Genomic DNA, 22413 nt, shown 5'->3' on the forward strand with positions numbered 1-22413 from the left:
CCAATTCTTGAGACGTTGTAAGGCCTCCCCGTCCAACTTGATACTTCACCATAACCATCTCAGGGCTACACCAACTACGGCAGTACTACGGTTGCTATTGCTACTGCGGTACGACTACGCTACTGCCTGTACCCTCACTACGGACTGACTGCTTACTTAAGCCGTACTACTGTACGGTTACTGTTCGTAGTACTGCCCGTTGGAAACGCTGCAGAGGAATAGAGAATGTGTTTATTCACGCCTCATAGTACTCGGGCCCCAAGGTCATGCCACTTTCAACAAACGTTCGTAAATCGACACTTTTTGGTGAGAAAGTACTAAGCTTTCTACAGCAGCTAGCTTGCCAGAACGTGCGATATCCTGTAGATGCATGCACCTGTCACGCATTGACTTCTGCAATAGCCTGACCATCCGGACATATACCCGGACTATACGTTGGTGCAAGCTTGAATGGCTGACATCTCCGGTATGATGGATCCGTAGCTGTTCCATTCATAAGGCCCAACTTCCTATGAGAGGTGTGGAAATGGGAGTACTAGCCGAAGTCACAGGCGCAACCAATGCTGTGTCGCTAGGGGCAATGAGGGTTTGTGCTGTAGGCAACCTACGAGTTTGTAGTAACCTCTTGACTGCTAGCTAACATCTATCTATCAGCACATTCACTTGGCGCGGTGTAATATGTTGTAAGCGGCGGTGCGTTCAAGTTTGTAAACGAGGAGTCGTCAGCTGCATGGGTGATGAAGACAGTACTGTGAGAGTGTTCGCTAGCGTTATAGGTGACACCACCAATAGCCCGACAGTCGAGACGTATGTGGTACTATCCATAGTGGTGGTGCTGACTACGGTTGTCGCACCTACGATAGGCATCTCGAATTGCCGGGATAGCTGAAACGATACGAGCAGTAAATGATAGAAAAGAGGCTGGAAGAAGTTTGCAGGGACAGGAAAAAGACGAGTCTGCGAGAGTCGTTCACCCGCGGAACCAACGACAGCCCTACATCGCTAATCAATACAGCCTGCTATTCGTGCTGTAGAACCCGTAGGCATTGGCACAGGTGTTGTGTCTCGTACTACTCTGACCGCAGAGGCGGGGATCCTCCGATCGGTGAAGGCTCATGCAGAGAGCCAATGAGACCTTGCGCTGTGGCTAATGTCATTGTGAATTGATGGAATTTGATGGTCTGGACTTCAGTGGGAGGCTTGCATGGTGAATGAGTGTTTGGTGGGCGGAAAGAAGCAAGGAACGAAAGAGGATAGGCACGACGTATTGGAAAGTGCGAGACCACGCAATGGCACGAAAGAAAGTACAATCCGGAATTAAAAGCATCTTGGATTACCTGCGTTATCTCCATACACTCCAATCAACCACAGAGATTCTGTCAACCTCAGAGCTTCTGGCGGTGCCTTGCAGTTCATGCGTTGCCGGCTATACTGGTACACTAAAAATGGAAAGGAAATGACAAGTTTAATATGCCTAAAGTGCTAATATGCCTAGAGTGTTAATGCAGAATCATGAAAATGTCAAGAACGGTCGCGAAGGTGCCGCCTTGTTTCTGGTGGCCTTCTAGCGTCCTTCTCGTGTGCACCGTACCGCACCGACCCCACCGGGGATGAATCTCCCTTCTCACCATACCGATTCGAGCGAGCAGGCGTCACGATACAAGCTTTCCATGACATCGTCCAAGAGCGTTGGCGCCGCGCTTTGTCGAGCTCCGAATCCGGGAAATTTACACGCGGCTGACATCGGTGGAGTTGTTGATGATGGAGATCTGCACATGGGGAAGTTTGCAAGTGGTATCATTGTGATGTCAGCGATCTTCGTTGTATGCGTCTCGTGGAGCTATACCGAGCGTCGCAAAGTGCGATTACGATGAACACTGAGAATTTTGAAGAAAACAATGTCGGATGGGGATGGAATAGCAGTGCACTGAAAGACAATCTTAGCAACCGTGGTATCGTAAAGTAAATCCCATCATGTCTTGAAAACCGAACGCCAGCGCCGTCGCCATGGGTGCCCACTGTACAGTATAAGGTATTGATACAAAGGAAATGCACAAGGAATCTAAGCCTTCCACCTGGCCTCGGTCCAGTCGTTATACTCCTTCTCTAGGTCACGCTGGACCCAGGGAATAGTGATTGCGGCCCAGACACCGGCCCAGAGGAAGGGAAGGATCCAGCCAACCTGTGATGAATTAGTACCTGCTGATGTTCAAGAGAAGTCGAGGAACTTACAACATAGGCAGCATCACGCTGGATGGTGAAGATGATAGCAGTGGTGACGGTAGCGCAGACAATGGCGCCAATGGCCCAGAACAATGTCAAGCGGTGCAACATCTCGCGGAAGGCCTTGCTAGCCTGGTAACGCAGGTTAAGTCTTTGCCTGAACTCGGTGCCTCCAGATCCATCGACAGCGCAAATGTCCTCTATGTACGCGTAGATACCAGGTCGCAGAGGTGCGCCCTTGGGAAGCGAAGAGATACGGCACGGGGCGGGGACGCCGCGGAGTCGGAGGATATCGAGGAGCAGTAGCTGGAAGCCAATAGCGAAAAGCATAGTGGCTGCTGGCATGGCAAGGACACGGATCGGAGGGTCATGGGGACACGTTCCGGCGATAAGTTCGATCATGATGAAGAACCATGCGAAAGACAAATTCCAGTGGAACCAATCGAGCTGCATTCGATTAGTTGCATAAACTTGATATGCACTGCTAGTTACTCACGTAGGCTCGTTTGGCACCGATGACTCTGCACTGGGAGTCCTTCTTCCAAAGTCGGTGGAAACGAATGAAGTATTCGACAATCGAGACGGTACCCAGCAAGGCAGTACTAATACTGAAAGTGGCATTTGCAGAGAGCTGATCTCGTGTGAGACCATACCACATGCCAAAGTACAGCCCGATGGGCATGAAGATACAGTCAAGGATGATGAGCGTCCAGAACCAGAAAATGGCCTTCTTGCGCGTTCGCAACGAGTACTTCAGCGGCGGGGGCCGTCTGAAGTCGGGGTCATCGTATGCGACTTGGGTGTGCGGAAACCTGGCGTTGAGTTGGTTGTATGTGTTTGGCGTGACAGGTCTGCTGGGGGTTGCACTGGCGTTGACCGCTGTTGTGCTGTTGTTTGCATCGGTGACCCCGTCGACGCCCGGAAGTTGAAGGGAACCATTTGCTGTGTGCGCTGTCGCAGGTCGTGAAGGTTCTGTCATTGTAGGCGTGGCCGCCCGTAACGGCTCGGTGGACGTGTGTTCGGTGGTCATAATGGGCGTGGTGATGTGTGGTAATGATGAGTGTAGATGCTGTCTAAGGGAAACAAGCGATCCTCAAGATGAAGTGATCGTGTCTTCGCCTTGTCTTATGCGGATGCCAACGGATAGCGTGCGTCTTGTGTGCGGCAGTGGTGTGTCTTGGAGAAAACTGTAAGCAGGGTGCAGCCGCTTTGCTGGATGAACTCATCGTATCCGGGGGTCTCCCTCAAATCAAAACGACTATGACGTCGCCGCCGATCTTTCTAAACTTGGCGCCCAGCAAGCCACCGCCGTCGCGCATCGGGAATGGCTGCAACCCCAGCTAAAACACCTGATCATGCCCGGATGCATCATCCTCTGACCTCACTCTCGCTCCACTGCAATCAGCATAGGCCGCCTCCGAGGAATATGTGATAGACAGCCTCCATGGCCACCGTCTTCGGCCTCATCCTGCACTGTCTTGTGATACTCGCCGCCGTCTCTGGCAGCCATGGCGACGCAACACAGCAGCCGCTCGTCCACCCCGGCAATGACACCCTGATTTCGCAGAAGCTCTTTTGGGAGCTGGAGGAACTCGCGCGCATAGTCGATATCTCTTACTGCGTTGGCACTGCTGGCTTGGGTATCCAGAAGCCCTTTCAGTGTGCCAGCCGCTGCTCAGACCCTGATTTCGAGAGCTTTGGGCTTGTAACAGTGGGTCGCCGGATGCAGCATCCCATTGTTCTTTGTTGTATTGTATTGACGATGACAGGCATGGAACACCGGACCTTTCCTGTCCGACTCCTGCGGCTACATCGCCCTGGCGCACACCCCTGAGAACCCACGACTCATTCTCGCCTTTCGCGGAACCTACTCTATCGCAAATACCATCGCAGACCTCTCGACTATCCCCCAGGAATATGTCCCCTACCCCGGCGAGGACGACGATGGGTCTACTTCCCACTTCCTTGCACCTCACATGCAGTCGTCCACGCCGTCTGAGGGAGACCCACCGCCTGCAGAACCGCCCAAGTGCACCAACTGCACCGTGCATACTGGCTTCTACTCCTCTTGGTTGAGCACGCGCAAAGTGGTTCTACCACACGTATCTGAGGCCTTGGAGAAGTACCCCAACTATCAGCTGGTGCTCGTTGGACATTCGCTGGGCGGCGCAATTGCGACTTTGGCTGGCCTAGATTTCAAGGCTCGTGGGTGGAACCCTCGCGTGACCACTTTTGGCGAGCCGCGACTTGGGAACAAGAATCTGAATGCATACATCGACGACCGCTTCAAAATCACGGACAACCACGAGTCAAATGACTTGCATCGTGTCACCCATGCTGGTGATCCGGTTCCCTTGCTACCGTTAGAAGAGTGGGGCTACTCGATGCATAGTGAAGAGATCTTCATCTCAGAACCAAGCCTTCCGTTCTCGCTGGCCGATGTACACTACTGCGAAGGCGACGAAGACCCGCACTGCATCGAAGGGAGTGATGACGACCGCCCTGCATGGGGCGTGCCTACACGCTTCAAGTTCTGGCAGCTATTCTTCGCGCACAGGGACTACTTCTGGCGTCTTGGTCTGTGTCTTCCTGGTGGAAACCCAAAGGACTGGTACAGGAAGTTCCCTAAGCACAGCACTGGTGATGGTGACGGAGACGATGTACAAGAAATCAACGAACTGTAATGAGTATTGTATGAACACGTATACATAAAAGGTGGGCATTTGTGCAATATTCTCGCAGCTACTGTTGCTGCATGCTTTCTGTAATTTTGCATTAGATCATCCAGGTTGGAGGGTTCGACCGAGCGGATCGAATAGGAATTCAGCATATGAACCTTCTTAACTTTGTCTAAGTTTGCTACAGATGTCCAAGAGTTCTTGTTGGGCAGGCACGTGGGCATATGTCTCCTGCCGACTTCCTGGCCACAACTGCTGAAGACGATCATTCCAAATGCGCCACTAACCGCCGGTGATCCAGCCCTGCATGTCAGCGTACTAAGAATGTAACGCCTCAGCCTTATCGAACAACCACACGAACCGCAGCTTACCTGCTGCACCACTAACAACATATTAGTAACAAGGATTACAGCGTCTTGCACTGCCGATACAAACCGGAACAACGCCAGATCTTCGAAAGAACAGCCTGGCAATGTTCACATTGAACACAGTTTGAAGACTTGTCACGGTGCAAGGCTGTAACATCGTAGCCAGCCTTTGTCACCCACAGAGCTTCAAAAGCCGCAAAGCAATGCACCAAACTATTGGCTTCTGAAATAGCCAGAGACATGAAACGGGGGCCAAAAATGCATGGCACGGCGCCACAAGGCGTTGCACTGGCACACCGCATGCTCGAGTACAAGAACTCAGCCTTGTCGAATGATAACCACAGTCCTGGCTCTTTCTTTATCACATACCTTATGAGCACGTCGCATTCTCACTCAACTACGCAACATGTCTCGAGATCGTATCTTTGAAGACCAGCCTTTAAGATGCATGGTCAATTACTATGACTATGGTCCGCCTTCCTCGACCGCACATGCGACAACGGGATACCCTGAATCCACTCCTCAACGCCCAGTTCCAGGCTCTATGGCGAGCTATATAGAACATCGTCCAAGTCATGTCCGAACGAAACATTACCAACTTCGAAAGGGTAGCCGTCAGCCCGGCACGCAGCAACAGGCCAACGACATCCACCTCTCAGTTGATCGCCGAAACGTCGACACTGAATACAGGGGTCTATTGGTGACTGATAGCGATGTCGGAGGCCATTCATATCAGTGCGGTGGACATACCTCAACTCACCGCCCGTGCTAAAATGTGGACAGGCGCGATAATTCTCTCGACGACATCGACCCGCGAGATTCGAGCCCGAATGCCGAGTCATATTTTAAAGCACAAGGCGGCTCGAAAGATGGCAAAAGCCCCCACCGGATGATAAGGAAAGCTCTGAAAGCAGTTGATGACAGCTACAGACTTCGACTGAGGCAAAGCCGATTTCACGGTTGGCGTATGGGGGTGCTACTTGGCACATGCGTATCCGCATTCGTGCTTCTCTGCAACATCGCTGTGGTGGTTGTAGGCAGTCAGACAGGATCCGGATACGACCGAGACGGCGTCGCTACGGTGATGGAGGGCAACGAAGCGACCGTGTCCAGATGGAACACAGTATGCCACATCTTCATTAACGCCCTCAGCACTGTGCTTCTATCGGCAAGCAACTACACAATGCAAGTCTTGAACGCACCTACCCGGCAAGAGATGGACCGGGCTCATACAAGCGGGAAGTGGCTCGACATCGGCCTTTTAAGCGTGCACAACCTTAGGATCATATCCCTGAAGAGAGCAGCCCTTTGCTTGATCTTGGCTGCCTCATCACTCCCTTTACATCTGTTGTAAGAACAGTTGCCCATGTGCTGAGCTCAGAATCTAACTTGAAATAGTTACAATGCTTCGATATTTAAGATCATCACTATGAGCGACTATGAGATCGTACTGCTCGACAGGCATTCCCCCGCGTGGAATTACACCAGGTCTTTGAACCAAACATCTCTTGTTGGTTTACGCAATTCCGAGAACACATCTGTCCGTCTCACCAATAGTGAATGGACGAGCATCTACAATGCGCCAGCGATTACGCGATACGGCGATCTATTTCTGCTTATCGATCAGATCTCGTACAAGACGCGACCGGATGTCACGCAGTTCAACTTCTCACTTTCTGAATATTTTCCACAACATATCTCAGGGCCTAAGCTTTTCAGTTCTTACAAGCCGTCTAGAGAAGGTTGGTCACCCTTTCTAGAAGGCCTAAATTCGACGACTGCACCGCTACCGGAAAGCATGCATATCGTGGAAGGTTGGACAACCGAAAGCGGTCGCAATAGTCGCATCCAGATCAGCCTCTACTTCATGGTGGTCGTGCTCTCTTTCAACTTTCTCAAGCTGACTGTCATGGTTAGTGTGCTGATGATGGAGACTTCAGAATATATTGTGACTTTAGGTGACGCCGCGGCTTCTTACCTGGAACGCCCAGAGGATTTGACTGAAGGAAGAAGTGCGCTGGAGTTGGATCAGATGCTGCTAAGCTTCGACAATGAAGATGCTACGGATTACAGCAAGGTCATATGGCAGCCACGGCTGCGACGCTATTGTTCCTCAATCGGCTACGACAAGACTTGGACCGCTATCATAGCGTAAGTTCACACTCCCTCCACATACATCTCAGCCTGACACTGGATCAGCGGAACTTGCCTAGTACTTGTGCTCGTGGTATTTCCGACCAGGATCGATGCTGTGAATGTTAGTATCTGGCAATGGGGATCTGCCTCTGGCGGCTCGATTTCGTTTGGTTCCAGAGCAGGATCGACAAAAGGCACTATTTGGAATGCATGGCTCTCCAATATGCCACAGGTCCTTCTATCGCTGTGCTATCTCAACCTTAACACTATCTGCACTTCGATGGCAAGTGCAGTTGAGTGGAACAGCTTGGCAACCTCCAGAAAGGGCCTTCGAGTCACGAAACCGCACGGCGAACAACGCAGCACCTACTTCCTACAACTTCCTTACAGATTTGCAACTCCACTCATCGTCGCTAGCGGTGGGCTGCATTGGCTTTTATCGCAGACCTTCTTTCTATCTCGTATCGACTATCTCAGTCGCGATGGAAGGCTAGATCGGTGGACGTCCGCCTGCGGCATCTCGTTCTCGAGCCTCATCACTTTCTGTGTTGCCTGTACGATCCTGGTCATCGTAGTCCGATGGGTCGGGCGACGACGCATGGTACCCAACCTTCCATTGGCAGAGAACTGCAGTCTCATGATCAGTGCGGCATGCCATCCGGCTCCAGATGAAGTAGATCCGCACCTAGCGAAGGTGAGATGGGGGGTTCTTGAGAGTACTGGATATTGCTCATTGTCATCGAAGCATGTCGAACGTGCAGAAACAGGGAAAGTTTAGGGTTGTGCGGTGGCAGACTTTCCATCCGCTTACCAAGGAGCGCGTTACACGTAGTATACACAAAGCATTTGCCAATGGTAACAAGGTAGTGGCTTCGTTCTTTCCATGAGTCATAATCAACTGGAAACCTTTCATTGATCTATTTTGGCAGTTGATGAATTTTTGTCGTATCGCCAGTCCATTTTCTCAATCCCCAAAGAGAGAAAGCGTCAAATGTCAAACATGCCAGCATTCCTCATCCCCCATCCAACCTACCAATCTTCTGGAAACCGCTCGGCTCATGCCGAACAGACCCCTCAAAAACAAACAGACCCTGGAGCCGAAGGAACTATGGTTGTACACAAATACGGCCAAATACGCAGCGTATTCCGATCTCCGTGCACTTTCACAATCGCGATGATGAGGATAGTGCTGCGCCTCTCCCGAACCCACATCCAATATTCCGATAACGCAGGGACCAGCACAACTTCCGTATTCGGTCTCTTTCATTGCGATGTTCAGATCCTTTGAAAGGGGTGGTCTGGTTTTTCGCGCTTCGCTTTCGTTTAGGTGCGGGCAGCGGCCGCGTTTGCGCTGTGTGAGAGGTGTTGGTTTGATGGACATGTGAAGTGTTGGAGGCGCGCGTTCGTTTGCACGTTTGGACTTCCGCGTTTCGCATTGTCGCCGGGTACGTCAGAACGGTGCCTTGTTCGACGGGTCACCAATACATGTGGAACACACCGTGCGCGCTTGACATGCCATTATGAGTGGGGTTAGTGAAACCGTTGAGGTCGTGACACAAGTGTGTTCAGAATGACGTGCAGATGCAACAGCTGCGCAAGAATTACAGAGACTTCGGAAATGTGAGTCTTGGGAGTTCAGCCTTGCTGAGAAGCAAAGGCGATGTTCAATTGATCGGTCTCTCTCGTGCGTTGTAGCTCTACTGTGGATCTGTCGCACCTGTAGGAAAACCCCATGTAAACACCAAGCTCCTTGATCCTTGCCCAAATGCATTGATATGCCGGTGAAGTGCGCCCAGTGCGCCCAGACCCCAGATGTGTCCCGTTGAAATATAGACAGAAGCAAGACAGAAATATGTACATTAGGTACAAGCAATAAACAGTAAAAGGGGATATCATAATGATGTCGAAGAAAGTACGCGCGTAGTCGTAGTCGATGGTCATGCTCAAATGATGTACTGAGCGACTCTAGCAGATGTTAGCTGTGGTCTCGACTGCGCGCAATATAGGGCAACGAACCTGTGACAGTGCTGTTGCTAACGGAGCCCATGAAGAGCTCAGTTGTGCGGGATCTCCTTGCTCTTGCCCTCGCCGGCCCATACACCACCACCGACCGCTCGCGAGATGCCTACACCAAGACCGACCGCAGCGCCAATGACGAGGAGAGCGATGATGATCTTAATCCATAACCTCTGCTTGCTGGTCAAGCCCTGGAAGAGGTTGCAGCCCTTCTTGCGCTTGTGGTCCTTTCGCTTGTCGAGCACAGCTTGCCTCGACGGCCACATTGTGCACTCCTTGACCTCCCTGACACGACCGTCGACCGAGACTTTGGGCAGCTGCTGTGTGGTAGCGGCCGATAGTGGGACACCCGCTTCGAGGTCGCGCTCGTAGGTGTTGATCTCGAGATGTGTCTTGCTCTGTGGCGCGCTGACATTGCCGAAGGAGCGACGAGCATCTGGGTGGTTGTAGAAGGCAGAGTAGGGGTTCGACGAGTCGATAGCCATCTCCTTCTTGGCGGCCTCTGCTGTGGCTGTCGTCATTGTCGACGCGTTGGACGATGGGAGTAAGGGTGCGGGCGACGAAGTTGACTTGGGGACGTCGGTGTTGCCCTCAATGGTGACGCCAAAGGTGACGGGGTCGTACTTTTCGTTGTTTGCTGCCATTGTGGTGTAGAAGGAGTGGTTCACGATGTGGTAGCAAGGACAGTGTTTGTAATTGTGATGTACGCAGTGCCGCAGGGACTAAGTCGTCAGGAGGACCCTTTTCCAATGATGGCTGACTGCAGATGCAGTGGAGTAATGTTGTGCGACGTTTGGTGATCGAGCTGAGTCCACAGCAAGAATGACACGCGGATCAGGTGATTTGGCTCGGTATCGACTGCCGTGAGGTGGTTTCACTCCTGAGATGGAAGGCTCAACTCGATAAGGGTGCCGTTTACAAGGAAGGAGCAAACAACACAGGTAGACTGTATGTAGCTGGTCGACCGGCGTGCGTCAGCTACAATTGCTGCGGGGGGAAAAGCAGAGAGCGACGAGAGTGCAGCGGGAGGAGAATGGTACGGCTAGCAAAAGAAGCGTAGCTGGTGGGCGCAGGCCATAATAATGAGCTTGGAGGAGAACTCCAGGCCCAGGGCCGGGGGAAGGTCTGAGCGAACACTGAGTTCCAGACTAGAGGGCCGATCGAACTGCTAGACCCAATGAAGCATGCTCCCTGCAAAGTGACGATCTTCGGCCCTTTCATTTGATAGGCTGAGCCGCTATTGTTCACTTGTCTGTCGCAGCAGCGCTCCACTCTCAACGCTCTCTGCGGTTAACGTCACTGCAGCCGCGAACACTGCTCTTCTCGCGGCCAGCTGCCGTCTTGTTACAGACTGAAGAGCTTATCACGGCGCCCAAGAACCAAGAGTCTTGACGCTGCTGCACGCCATCTATGGACTCGTCACGGCGTCCCTGAGCGAGCTCTGAACGACGCCGCACTCAAAGAGGTCAAGCTCCCTTGGTCTAGAATCCGTGCTGAACGACTGGAGCTTGGCTCGCAAGCATGAGCGCGGGCGAGTGAGGTTGCGGTTAGAGCTTGCAGGGCTCCAGTTGCTTGGACGCGTTAACAAGATCATGCCCATACGGAGAGGCTGGCCGAGAGCCACGGCGGCGCCTTAACTTCATGCAGCTTGCGACGCGAGTGATTGGCAAGAGAAGACGCACGCGAAGGCGACTTCTCTAAGAGCCTCCAGACGTCTGGCACAGTGTCTCGACTGCGTGCGTCGGCATCGCCGCGCTGGCACGCCCAACAGCCTTGCGATAGTGACTTTAAGCGCCTGGGTGGTGCCAGCTGCTCCCGTTGATGTTTCTGAAATTCGCGGAACTAGATTGGCGGGGTGGCCCAGCGCTGGGTGAAAAGACGCTTGAGGAGCAAAGGTGCTTCGACACCAAGCCGCTAGATCCTACCACATTTTGCGCTGCTGCTTCAAGCCTCGCTGCGGCTGGTGAAGAAGTTGCAGCCTCGCCATCAGCAGCCGAACACCACATGAAAACGAATATCTGTACCCGGTTAAATGCAACCAAGTTTCAGTGTGAACTGTCGGACATTGCATCTTTTCCCTGGGATCTCATTCTCTGCTGGTGCGAAACAGACCCTCGCTAGACATGCCAAACCCAGCCCAACATTGGAGGAAGAACGTCACAAAATGCCGCTACAAACGCCATGCTCATGCGCGTCAATCAGACCGCGTCCACAACAAGGAAGACACGCAAAATTAGTGTACAAATTAAGCCGGTAACGGTGGATGCGGGTACCTTCATCCTTTGACCCCTCCATTGTAGCGCGATAACACCTCCATCGTAGCGCGATAACACCTCCATCGTAGCGCGATAACACCTCCATCGTAGCGCGATAACACACGACGATGGCTACAGGGCACGCTGCCTGCACCTGTGCCTCTATCGCACGCCTGGTTCTTGGTTCTTCCCAAAGAAGTCCTCTCTCCGGATCCCACTGCGCTCGCACATGCCCTTGAAGATACCACCCTGATCATATAGGTTGATGGGCGTATCGAGCTCGGCAATCTGACCCTGGTCCATGACGCAGATGCGATCGTAGCTGATGATGGTTTTGAGACGATGCGCAATGCAGAGCAGTGTCTTTCCTGCAAAGCCCTGTACGATCGTCTGCTGGATCTTCTGATCGGTCTCGAAGTCGACGCTTGAGGTTGCCTCGTCGCAGACAATAATCTGCGAACCACGAACAAGTGCGCGAGCCAGGGCAAGCAGTTGACGCTGTCCCAGAGAGAAGTTGAGTCCTTCTTCCTCTACAACAGTATCGAGATGAATACGTCCAGTCTTGTCGCCCATTTCTGTGTCGTTTGACACCAGATCGGCTTGGCGCAGGGCAGACCACAACTCCAGATCCGTCTTCTTGTGAAATGGGTCAAGATTGCTTCGAATCTGTGTCGGAGATCAGCATGGTGTTACTCTAGGGGTTTTTGGAATGTCACTTACAGTTCCCTTGAAGAGGGTGGGATCTTGTGGGATGATGGCCAGGTTCGATCGCAGATCCTGCAGACCAATCTTACTGATGTCCATACCATCGATGGTGATCGAACCGGCGGCCAGCTCCTGCAGACGGAAGAGAGCAGACATGATCGAACTCTTACCCGCTCCCGTACGTCCAACGACACCAATGCGTTCACCAGCACGAACGTGCATGCTCAGACCCTTCAACACCAAAGGCAGGCCAGCACGGTAGCGCATCTCAACATTGTCGAAGATGATCTCACCAAGCTCGGGCCAAGTGGGTCGGACTTGGACGTCGGTGTGGAGGGGAGCTTCCTCTTCAAGCTGTGTGCCGTAGTGGTAGATGCGCTCGGTGGAATTCATGTTATTCTCTACCTCAGCCAGTTGACGGACCGTGAACTGAATCATCTGGACGATAGTGAGGATGTACGATAGGACCAGACCAGCGATGCTGGGGTTGACATTGAATCGAGACGTGACGACAAGGATACCAGTGGTGAAGACGAGCAGAATACCGACTACATCGAGACGAGTGCTGAGCCAGCGCTGGTTGGCGAAAGTAAGGTAGTAGGCGCTGTTCATGTCGTCGATGGCCTCCCGTACGGTGCGGGAGAATTGATTTTGCAAGCCATAGGCTCGGATAGTGGGTGTACCCATGACAGCCTCACCGAAGCGTGCGAACACAGTACTGCGTAGCACAGCCTCGTGGCGCTTTACCTCACGAGCCGAGGACCTGTAGAAGGCGGCCGAGAACATGAAAAAGATGAACAGCGGTCCAAGTGCGATGGCGTAATAGTAATAGTAGGCGATGATTAGGATGAACACTGAGATGATCATCGCAAGTGTCAAGAAGTACATACGAATCGCATCGGTGAGGGTGTTGTCCATGACATCGATATCCTTCGAAAAGCGGTTGGTAATGCGTCCAAGAGGTGTCGTGTCGAAGAAAGACATCGGTGCGCGGAGCACTCGAGTGATAGCCATGTGCAGCATCTTCTTGCCAGCTTCAGTACCGAACACGGACACAGCCCACGAGAACAGGAACATGAGAAGAGCTTGACTGAAGCCAAATGCAGCATAGGCACCAATGTATGCACCTTCGCTGTAGCCGAACTTGTCAGAGGTCCAGTACGAGAGCCACAAGCTAGTGACGATGTTGGCACCCTGCGAGAGGACGAGCAAGATGAAGACAAGTGGCCCAACCCAGATGCCGCCTCCAGCCTTGATGTACTGAATCCAGACGTCCCAAGATACGTTCTTGGTGGCGCGCTCTTCAACTTGCATGAGAGCTGCGGCCTTCTTCTGCTTCTTCTGCTTCTTAGCAATCTTCTTCTCGTCTTCAACTTCGTCCTCGAGCTCTTCTTCTTCCTCTTCATGCTTCTCTTCTGAGGCGGTCATGGTCATGAGCTGCTGAAAGCCTTCGTTGTGAGCTAACAGATTGTCGAATGTATCAACCGCCTGTACATGACCCTCTTCGACCCAGATAATCCTGTCGCAACGGTTGAGAACGTGAAGTTGATGGGTAGCCAAGATACGGCACTTATCCTTGAGCAGCCCACAGATAGCATTGTCCATGATGTGGCGACCGACATGCGCATCAACGGCGCTGAGCGGATCATCCATCAACACAATATCAGCATTGAAGTAGATTGCCCGTGCAATGTTCATTCGCTGCTTCTGGCCTCCAGACACCGTGATACCACGCTCTCCAATCTCAGTTGCGTCTCCAACAGGAAGCATTTCAAGATCCGGCCTGAGGGCGCACGCATCGATGACTTGGTCGTACCACTTCTGCTTGAACTCCTTTCCGAAGACAATGTTCTCGCGTACCGTAGCATTCTGGATCCATGCGTACTGCGGGCAGAATGCACGGGAAGCACCCATTACAACTTCGCCACTGGTCTTGCGCATGTCACCAGCGAGCGCAGCAAGGAGGGAACTTTTTCCAGAGCCGACGCTTCCAATGATAGCAACGAGCTCGTTTCTGCCAAAGCTGAGGTTCAGGCCCTTCATCTCGAAGGGCTTCTCTTCTGCTGCATTCTTCTTCCTCTCTAAGTCTGCGGCGTGTTCGTCCTTTTCTGTCTGAACCCTAGACTTCGTCTCAGCCTTGGTCTCTTTACCAATCTTCTTTCCGCTTGGTCCGTCCTTAACTTCATCGCTAGTGGGGTGACGTTCCCAGGTGAAGTCTGCGTTCGAAAGTACAACAGCGTCTTTGGCGTTGTAGTCCCACTTGGCGCTGTCCTCGGCCTCTTCCGCCATCAAGAACTCCTGAATACGCTTGACTGATGCGTTTGCGTCGATGACTTGGCCAATGACAAGAGGCAAGAAGTTCAATGGGATACGCATCGAGTTAAACAATGCCAATGAAGAGAAGATCTTCGCTGGGTCCAAGGAAGGATTAACTTGGGAGAAAGTGATGAATGACAGCATAGAGGCGAAGACAGGCATGGACATCCCGACGGCGAGGACGGCGTTTCGGATGGTGAGCAAAACCTGGATTCCGCGGATCTCCTGCTTCCTGATTTCTTGGATACGCTTGAGGAAACTGGTCTCCCAACCGAAGAACTTGACAAACCGCACCGCCTGCAGAATTTCTTGCGTCAGACTAACACGCTGATCGGTGACCTTGTTGATAGCGACACGGCGATGGAACAGAGACTTGACAGATCGAGCGAGCAATGGCATGGCGATCAGGATCAGTCCAAGACCGGGAAGAGCACTGTATGTCAAATTAACCAGGAGGAGAGCTGTTGTGACCAAGATACCGATTGGTGCAGTCCAGATCATATGGAAGAAACCACTGGCCTGGTCGACACGATATGTGTCAGTGGACATCAAGTTGACGATTCGACCATTGCCCCAGCCTTCGCCACCTCCAGCGACACCTTCAGCTCCTGTCTTTGCCTTCTTTTGCTTCTTCTTGAGGATCTTCTGGTACCATTTCCTCTCTTCTTCACTTCCAGGTTTGACACCTAAAGGTGGTGCTTCCAGGACCGCTTGGCCACCTGCCTTTGCTCTGCCCGACAGCTTCATCGCCTTGTCGAAAATAGCTGTGATCAATACAGCACGAGCTTGTCCACCGACCATCATTCCGCGGTACATGAACTGGTTGGTAAACAGACTTTGCAGGGCCTGCATTGCTGTGATGCCAATAACGAGTCCAATACCTTCGCCAATGTTTGGTGCCGGCGCGTTGGAACGCTGAGCGACGTAAGCTCTGACGGCAAAATTGATCAAGTATCGCAGCACGAATGGTGCCACGGCCTGAATGACGGACGCTGAAAGTTGACAGAGACCTCCAATAATGAACTCGCGTTTGAACGTGTCAAACATGGCCATCAACAGTGGCTTGTCGCCACCCTCCATCAATCGCTTCTCGAAAGCTGCATTTAAGCGCTCAATCAGCACTTCCGCACTCCTGTCAGGGTTCACGGCCCAAATGTCGGTCTTCTCGAGCGGTCGCTTGTAGCCTGTAGCCATCAGGGGCTGCATCCACTGGAACGTGATTCGACTGAGTGCATTTGCATTGTACTCTGGGCAAACTTCCCGCTCTTTCGGAATTGATGGCTTAGGTCCCCATTTCAGCGGATTGAGCCTCTTGTAAAACTTCTTCTTTCTTATCGAGGCCTTCGTACTTGTCTCGCTATCGCTGAAATCCGATACTGCGCTGGTGTTGCTCTCAAGCCGGGTTAAACTTTGCCGCCTCTTAGGGTCCACCTCTGCATCATGTGCGCTGGGTTCCGTTCTTATCGGTTCATATTCTGTAGGGTTCTCCGCTGCTGCTTGAGGTTCTCCAAGACCAATTTCTTTCTCTTTCTCTCGAAACGATGATGCTGAAGATGACATCGTGTGTCGTTGTACGCCTGAGGAGGCGAGGGCGGGAAGCCGACTTCCGAAATCCAATTGTTCGAGAGGAGCCGGTCCGGATAATTCTGCGAAATCGATTCTGTAATGCCCCTGAGTGATGGAAGCGACTGTCGGTTCCTTGGGGCAGAAGTCTAGCAAGTGAGTGTCGCGAAAGCCTTGAGGAGGCGAGTTGTCACGTCTGCGTGATGCAGGGCTAGATGATATATCCTGGCGGCAGTCATGAAATCAGTGCGAATCTTGAGGCTAGCCTTTCGGACAAAACGGACGTAATGCGTCATCAATCAGGTAACACGCGAAGAGCGGCAGAATCTGGGGTTTGCTAAGCATCAAAGAATGTTTTACGCCATCGGGTGCTGTTCTTGCCCGACGTCCCGACCTTCAGACTTGCAACTGCCCGCGGAGCGTTGCCTTGACACGTCGGGAGTCGGTGCTGTTTGTTTGAGTCATTGTCGATCAATCGAATAATGCACCCAAACTCTGAATGTAGTTCGTCGCCCACGTTCTCCTTGACAGCTGTCTGTCGCGTTGTTGTCTCCACGGCTCAACATGTCGTATTGACGTATTTAACGCAGCTGACCCAGGATCGGCATAGGCGTTTTCGAAACACCGGCTAGCAATTCACTCTGTGATGAGGAAGCTAAGATATAGTCTCTTGGCACATGTACGCAGGCTACGCCTATCTATGCTCAGGATCTCAGGTCACGGGGTGTAGCCGGCATTTCGAAAACAAACCATAACGGCCCACTTTCCGATCGCTTAACTGACGGGCGGGTGGTTAAAGCTTGTGTTCTGTGGAATATGGATTACTCACCGGACGAACTGTCTTCAACATCGCTATTTCGTTCTGCGCGAGACAAGTGATTATATAATGCGATGATTTAAGCCCACGTTGAGCCGACAGAGTTGGTGATTTTTCCTTTAGACTGAATGTTTTCCTTTGCTCTTGCTCTGCGCAGCCGGCATTGCTTCACACGACCCTCCACTTGCGGTTGCCGAGAGCTCGCATTGATTGAGTCGCCGTGACTGTCTTGCTGACAGCCAATATGAGCTTCATGTGTATGACTCTACCTGCGCTGCTCGTTGGACGGACGAGTTATGCTCTTTCGCAGCTCTTTCTTGACTGAAGATTGAGTAATACCGCAAACAGCCTGTAGTTGCGAGTTACCTCCCTGATTTGCGTAGTTGGTGCTTAGCCCTTGTCATCTCTTCACCGCATCCATGCAGAGTGTCCATGCCCTTGGCGTTTGTTGATGCCTCAGAACGTGTTTAGCGGCCGGCAAAGGTGGGCAATCGGATGATTGTATGCGCCGAAGCATTAGGACTCGGTGTTGAAGTGTGTTGAAATGTTGAAGCTGTTGTGTTGGCTTGTATCGATCGTGCGAACGGCAACACATGTGTATATAATCAGGTTCGGCAGGCGCCGGGAGTCTTTGAGCACGTTTTCTGTAGGAAAGTGACGTTTGAGCAGCAACGGCAGTCGCGAGTAGTGTTTATATAAGATTAAGTTGCACTCCTTTACATTTCTTGCACAAAGTTTCAAGGCGCTGCACAAGAGGCTTGAGACACATCGCACTAAGTATAGGTTCGAGTGAGTTGTAAGGTTTGCGCAGTCAGCGCTAGCGTTGAAGGCCTCCAGCCTTTGCATATATGCCACAACAGAAGGCGGCCTATCTGCACTTGATGTGGTTGACAGTGTATATGTCCAATCTTACAACCTTGAGACTGCAACGCCCGAATGTGGACAGCTCTTGGCAAGATTCACCACCTCATCAAGCCTTGCCTTTACCATTGCCATTCGCAGCCGGCTTCGTTCTCCGTCTCTCCCATACCATAACATAGGCCTCCTTTGTGAACAGTGTTTCGGCTTGTTCTTTCTCGACAAATAGATCCTGGATGCCGTACCAGTCGTCTCGACTCCTATCTTTGAGCTGTACCCTCCAGACCTTGGATTCTTGTTCTCCTTCTACACTATCATCCTTTTTCTTGACGGCTTCGTGAGTGATGTTGGCAACGAGGTCGTAGTAGATCGGCTCGCCTGGTGGGAATTCCTTTGGGTTAGGCTCCACGTATGGCGACATGTCCAGCGACGTGACAGGAAACGTGACAATCGTTGGGTTGCGCTCCGAAACGAACTTGTTCTTGCTAAAGCGCTTGATGTTGAAGAGCAAGTATGGCGGAAGAGGGTGTAGAAGGCGGTATCGTACACGGTCCTTCATCTTCTCTTGCGGTTGTATGCCGTTGTACTTGTTGAGGATCGTAGTCAATGGCACTTGAGGAATGATGTTCTTCTCTAAAGCGTCCTGGAACAGCGGTGCAGCTGGCAGGTCCAGCGTAAGTACCAAGAACTTGGAGACATTCGACTTGACTGCGGCGTCTTCGAATCTCAAACGATCCCCGGCATCTGCACGTGCTGTGATCTCTTGTGATTCGATTTTCAGTATCCCCTGGAAGACCTTCTGAACGATACTCGACCCTGGTTTTGTCTTTGAACCTCCCACAGCTAAGTGGAGGTTGTTAAGGAACCAAGAGAGGAAGTCGACTGGGTCCGACTGCTCACTCAGGGTAAAGCGCTTTGAAGATCGCAGCGCAATGTCCTGTAGTAGCTCGTGTGGTGATACGTGGGTCTTGAACGCGCGAGGATTCCATATCTTCCGGACCAAAGTGCTGAATCGCTGCGCAATCTGCGGTCTTGACGAGAGGTCTTCAAGCATAAAGTAGTTGCGCAAAGGGACAACATGCGACAATGCTTGTACTACTACGTTGAAGTAGTCGTTCGCTTTGATGTTGTTCATGCCCACGAAGCCTGGGATGTATTCTCTGTTGAAGAGGTCCCACGACACCTTTGGTTCCTTGTCCAAACGCGCAACTTCTGTCTTGCTCATGCGCGGATCCACCACAAACTTGATGTCATCTAGTGATTTCGACTTCACTTCGTAGCCTTCTGGAAGTACATAGACCTTCTTTGTCTCCATGTTGACGTATACGTGATGCCCTTCTTCCAGGGCGTGGAAGTATGCTTGCGACTTCGGCCCTCTTCCTTGGAAGTATTTCCCGCAGACCAGACAGGCGTAGACGTTTATGTTCGAAAGTGTGACGGAGCATAGCTTCTCAAAATCGAAGTCAAGGACTTTGCGGTTTATTGTATCGAGGTACAGGTCGGTATATCCAGCTTCGGGCGCAGTTTGTCGTTTCGGCGCAGCCATGGCGGACTCGTCTTCGTCAACATCGTCCAGCGCTCCAGCTTCCTCGAGCTCCGCATGCTCTTCTGCGTCTGCGCCTAATATGTCCACCTTTCCCTGATCCTGCGGTCGCGGAGACATGAGCCGCCCATTTGTAGGTGCGCAATTCGTTTGCGGGCTGCCCATATCGACATCTTCGACTCGCGCTCGTTTCGAAGCTGGGGATGGCGCATCAAGGACATCTTCGAGAGGCTCAAAGGCCTGTCGCTTGGACATGGCGAATTCGTGGAGTTGCACAAGTGGCCGGCCAGTAGGTATTATATGAGATCTGTGTATAGGTTTTCGAGTAATATATGCCGGGCGCTGCGCATTAGGTTGTTCTATTGTAAGGTCTGAAGCTTCGAAGCTTAAGGCATCTGAGAGGCCCGTGCTGCATCCAAACAGTGCAAAATCGCGGGCAACTTCGAAAAAGTCGCGTCCGCAGGCCACCGCAAGCTTGCAACCCCACATCTCCTCAGATACCCCTCCTTGCTTGTTTACCACCACTTGCAAGATGGTATGTGTTGAACTATAATCGGAAGTCAATCTTGTATACTTACCATCTGTGTGTAGTCGAACCCCACTCAGATCTTTGCCGACGATGTCACGGAGGAGAAGGGTGAGAATGCGCGTCTTTCCGCATTCGTAGGAGCTATTGCTGTCGGCGACCTGGTCAAGAGCACACTGGGGCCGAAGGGAATGGACAAGATCCTTCAATCTGCGTACGTTTACCCCGCCGACATGTGTGGGTTGTGCCAAACTCACACAAATGCAGTTCCACAGGTGAAATCTTGGTCACAAACGATGGTGCTACTATTCTGAAAGCTATTGCCCTCGATAACGCTGCCGCAAAAGTTCTTGTCAATATCTCGAAAGTTCAGGACGACGAAGTTGGTGACGGCACAACCTCAGTCACTGTGCTTGCTGCAGAGCTCCTCCGCGAAGCTGAAAAGCTTGTCGACCAGAAGATCCACCCCCAGACAATCATCGAAGGTTACAGGATAGCGAGCCGCGCTGCGCTGAATGCTCTGGAGAAGATCGCGACAGATCACAGCAAGGATGAGCAGGCTTTCAGGAGAGACCTCGAGGCTATTGCAAGGACAACACTGAGCTCCAAGGTGCTGAGTCAGGATCGCGACCAGTTCTCCAAGCTCGCAGTCGATGCTGTTCTCAAGCTCGGTGGCTCGACCGACCTCACACACATTCAGATCATCAAGAAGGCAGGAGGAAAGCTCAAGGACTCCTACCTTGACAATGGCTTCATTTTGGACAAGAAGTTTGGTGTGAACCAACCCAAGAGGATAGAAAACGCCAAGATCCTGGTCGCGAACACATCGATGGACACAGACAAAATCAAGATCTTCGGCGCCAGGGTGAAGGTCGACTCGACAGGCAAGCTGGCCGAGCTAGAGAAGGCAGAGCGCGAGAAGATGAAGGCAAAGGTCGAGCGTATCAAGGCACACGGCATCAACTGCTTCGTCAACCGACAGTTGATCTACAACTGGCCAGAGCAGCTCTTCGCAGATGCCGGCATCTGCTCCATCGAGCACGCAGACTTCGATGGTGTTGAGCGATTGGCGTTGGTCACTGGCGGAGAGATCACATCGACCTTCGACCACCCAGATCAGGTTAAGATCGGCGAGTGCGACTTGATCGAAGAGGTGATCATTGGTGAGGATACACTTATCAGGTTCTCTGGTGTCAAGGCAGGCAGGGCATGCACGGTTGTGCTCCGTGGTGCTACCGAGCAGCTTCTCGACGAGGCTGAGCGATCGTTACACGATGCCCTTGCGGTTCTGTCACAAACAGTCAAGGAGCCCAGGACAACGCTTGGTGGTGGATGTGCGGAGATGAATATGGCGAAGGCCGTTGCTGAGGCTGCGCAGAACGTGGAAGGCAAGAAGGCCATCGCCGTCGAGTCATTCGGCAAGGCACTACAGCAGCTGCCTACGATCCTGGCTGACAACGCTGGTCTTGACTCCAGCGACCTGGTCACACGGCTCCGCAAGGCCGTCTACTCAGGTCTTACGAGCTCAGGACTCGACCTGCTGTCGCCCAGCGGAGGCATTGCGGACATGAGGGAACTGGGCGTCATTGAGAGCTACAAGCTCAAGCGTGCGGTCGTCTCCTCGGCTTCAGAAGCCGCAGAGCTGCTCCTGCGTGTTGACAACATCATCAGGTCTGCTCCTCGTCGTCGTGAGCGTATGTAAGCTTGTAGTACGACATGGGACGACGAGCATGATACCGTAATGGCTTAGACGATGTGTATACCACGAAACGAAATTCATGCAGTCAAAGACATTTGATCGTGTTCCAACAAGTGACGCGTAGCAAAGATCACAGTAATAGGGGCCCGGCATCAACCCAACCTTGGAAGTATAGCTGACCTCAAACATGACGTTCATCTGCGAGTGGCTGGGCGCAGGACAACCTGTGTTTCAACGCTTGCAGACCTTGCAGATGCATCCTTGCTCGACAGTTTCACCCGTCGATACAGACTCGACACGAACTACAAGAAGTCATGGTGTCCGTAGGACTACTCAGGCTATACATCCTAATTGAACATGACCAATGCCTCCGTTTTAGACTGTAGCTTTAGCAAGAACTTCCGAAGTATGACCGAAATCCTCTTGTAAGTTCGACTGTTCTCGCATCTAAAACTCAGAAAGCAAGTTCGGTGATCGAAAGCAAGTTCGGTGATCGAAAGCCCACGAAACACGTCAAACCAGACGCGCTGAGTGGGACCGGTGTTTGATACACAAAACCACGCCTTGCCGTTGCTGGCGCGATGCGAGGATGTGACTTCTGCAGGATTCCCGGCTGAGCATCTAGATATTGATCTTTCAAGATGGCAACGATGATTTGGTGATCTGATGATCAGGTACAGGCCAGAGCCCTTCAGTCCAGTCGTGGCGAT

The 22413-nt window shown here is 52.1% G+C and overlaps 9 protein-coding genes across 9 annotated transcripts; 4 read left to right on the plus strand and 5 right to left on the minus strand.

Annotated features, from left to right (window-relative positions):
* Nucleotides 1-2062: 2062 nt before the first annotated feature.
* On the minus strand, nucleotides 2063-3253 carry BU25DRAFT_334856 (uncharacterized protein; the record flags this gene model as incomplete). The annotated part of the gene is made up of 3 exons (XM_033702557.1): nucleotides 2063-2182; nucleotides 2233-2670; nucleotides 2720-3253. 3 exons carry the CDS (start codon nucleotides 3251-3253, stop codon nucleotides 2063-2065), a joined length of 1092 nt encoding a protein of 363 aa, XP_033564879.1.
* A 542-nt stretch (nucleotides 3254-3795) lies between these two features.
* BU25DRAFT_407973 (alpha/beta-hydrolase) lies at nucleotides 3796-5063 on the plus strand. The gene has a single exon (XM_033705691.1). It carries the CDS (start codon nucleotides 4200-4202, stop codon nucleotides 4905-4907), a length of 708 nt encoding a protein of 235 aa, XP_033564880.1. The 5' UTR covers nucleotides 3796-4199; the 3' UTR covers nucleotides 4908-5063.
* Nucleotides 5064-6158: 1095 nt separating this feature from the next.
* Nucleotides 6159-7424, plus strand: BU25DRAFT_334721 (uncharacterized protein; the record flags this gene model as incomplete). Its single annotated transcript, XM_033702544.1, has 2 exons — nucleotides 6159-6619; nucleotides 6668-7424. The coding sequence occupies 2 exons, from the start codon at nucleotides 6159-6161 to the stop codon at nucleotides 7422-7424; spliced, it is 1218 nt and encodes a 405-aa protein (XP_033564881.1).
* A 117-nt stretch (nucleotides 7425-7541) lies between these two features.
* Nucleotides 7542-8183, plus strand: BU25DRAFT_334952 (uncharacterized protein; the record flags this gene model as incomplete). The annotated part of the gene is made up of 1 exon (XM_033702561.1): nucleotides 7542-8183. A coding segment is annotated over one exon (642 nt), but the record flags the coding sequence as incomplete, so codon positions are not given.
* Nucleotides 8184-8774: 591 nt separating this feature from the next.
* On the minus strand, nucleotides 8775-9705 carry BU25DRAFT_245577 (uncharacterized protein). Its single transcript, XM_033701575.1, has 2 exons — nucleotides 9422-9705; nucleotides 8775-9370 (listed from the first exon to the last, which is right to left on the minus strand). Exons 1-2 carry the CDS (start codon nucleotides 9450-9452, stop codon nucleotides 8856-8858), a joined length of 546 nt encoding a protein of 181 aa, XP_033564883.1. The 5' UTR covers nucleotides 9453-9705; the 3' UTR covers nucleotides 8775-8855.
* Nucleotides 9324-10524, minus strand: BU25DRAFT_386758 (uncharacterized protein). The gene has a single exon (XM_033704407.1). It carries the CDS (start codon nucleotides 10063-10065, stop codon nucleotides 9460-9462), a length of 606 nt encoding a protein of 201 aa, XP_033564884.1. The 5' UTR covers nucleotides 10066-10524; the 3' UTR covers nucleotides 9324-9459.
* A 1314-nt stretch (nucleotides 10525-11838) lies between these two features.
* BU25DRAFT_334808 (P-loop containing nucleoside triphosphate hydrolase protein) lies at nucleotides 11839-16257 on the minus strand (the record flags this gene model as incomplete). Its single annotated transcript, XM_033702552.1, has 2 exons — nucleotides 11839-12342; nucleotides 12397-16257. 2 exons carry the CDS (start codon nucleotides 16255-16257, stop codon nucleotides 11839-11841), a joined length of 4365 nt encoding a protein of 1454 aa, XP_033564885.1.
* A 1535-nt stretch (nucleotides 16258-17792) lies between these two features.
* Nucleotides 17793-19821, minus strand: BU25DRAFT_407978 (U4/U6.U5 tri-snRNP-associated protein 2). Its single transcript, XM_033705692.1, has one exon. The coding sequence runs from the start codon at nucleotides 19731-19733 to the stop codon at nucleotides 18048-18050; it is 1686 nt and encodes a 561-aa protein (XP_033564886.1). The 5' UTR covers nucleotides 19734-19821; the 3' UTR covers nucleotides 17793-18047.
* A 127-nt stretch (nucleotides 19822-19948) lies between these two features.
* On the plus strand, nucleotides 19949-21788 carry BU25DRAFT_386767 (T-complex protein 1 subunit beta). Its single transcript, XM_033704408.1, has 3 exons — nucleotides 19949-20013; nucleotides 20070-20218; nucleotides 20272-21788. Exons 1-3 carry the CDS (start codon nucleotides 20011-20013, stop codon nucleotides 21704-21706), a joined length of 1587 nt encoding a protein of 528 aa, XP_033564887.1. The 5' UTR covers nucleotides 19949-20010; the 3' UTR covers nucleotides 21707-21788.
* Nucleotides 21789-22413: the final 625 nt, after the last annotated feature.

Source organism: Macroventuria anomochaeta (assembly GCF_010093625.1).
Source record: "Macroventuria anomochaeta strain CBS 525.71 unplaced genomic scaffold BU25scaffold_6, whole genome shotgun sequence".
Lineage (NCBI taxonomy): Eukaryota > Fungi > Ascomycota > Dothideomycetes > Pleosporales > Didymellaceae > Macroventuria > Macroventuria anomochaeta.

Excerpts from the sequence above, each read along its gene's own strand:
- BU25DRAFT_407973 (XM_033705691.1), top strand. The coding sequence starts at position 4,200 with ATGCAGTCGTCCACGCCGTCTGAGGGAGACCCACCGCCTGCAGAACCG.
- BU25DRAFT_245577 (XM_033701575.1), bottom strand. The coding sequence starts at position 9,452 with ATGGGCTCCGTTAGCAACAGCACTGTCACAG. Across the intron at positions 9,371-9,421 it reads TAGCAACAGCACTGTCACAG|AGTCGCTCAGTACATCATTT; the intron begins GTTCGTTGCCCT and ends AACATCTGCTAG.
- BU25DRAFT_386758 (XM_033704407.1), bottom strand. The coding sequence starts at position 10,065 with ATGGCAGCAAACAACGAAAAGTACGACCCCGTCACCTTTGGCGTCACC.
- BU25DRAFT_386767 (XM_033704408.1), top strand. Across the intron at positions 20,219-20,271 it reads GACAAGATCCTTCAATCTGC|TTCCACAGGTGAAATCTTGG; the intron begins GTACGTTTACCC and ends ACACAAATGCAG.
- BU25DRAFT_407978 (XM_033705692.1), bottom strand. The coding sequence starts at position 19,733 with ATGTCCAAGCGACAGGCCTTTGAGCCTCTCGAAGATGTCCTTGATGCG.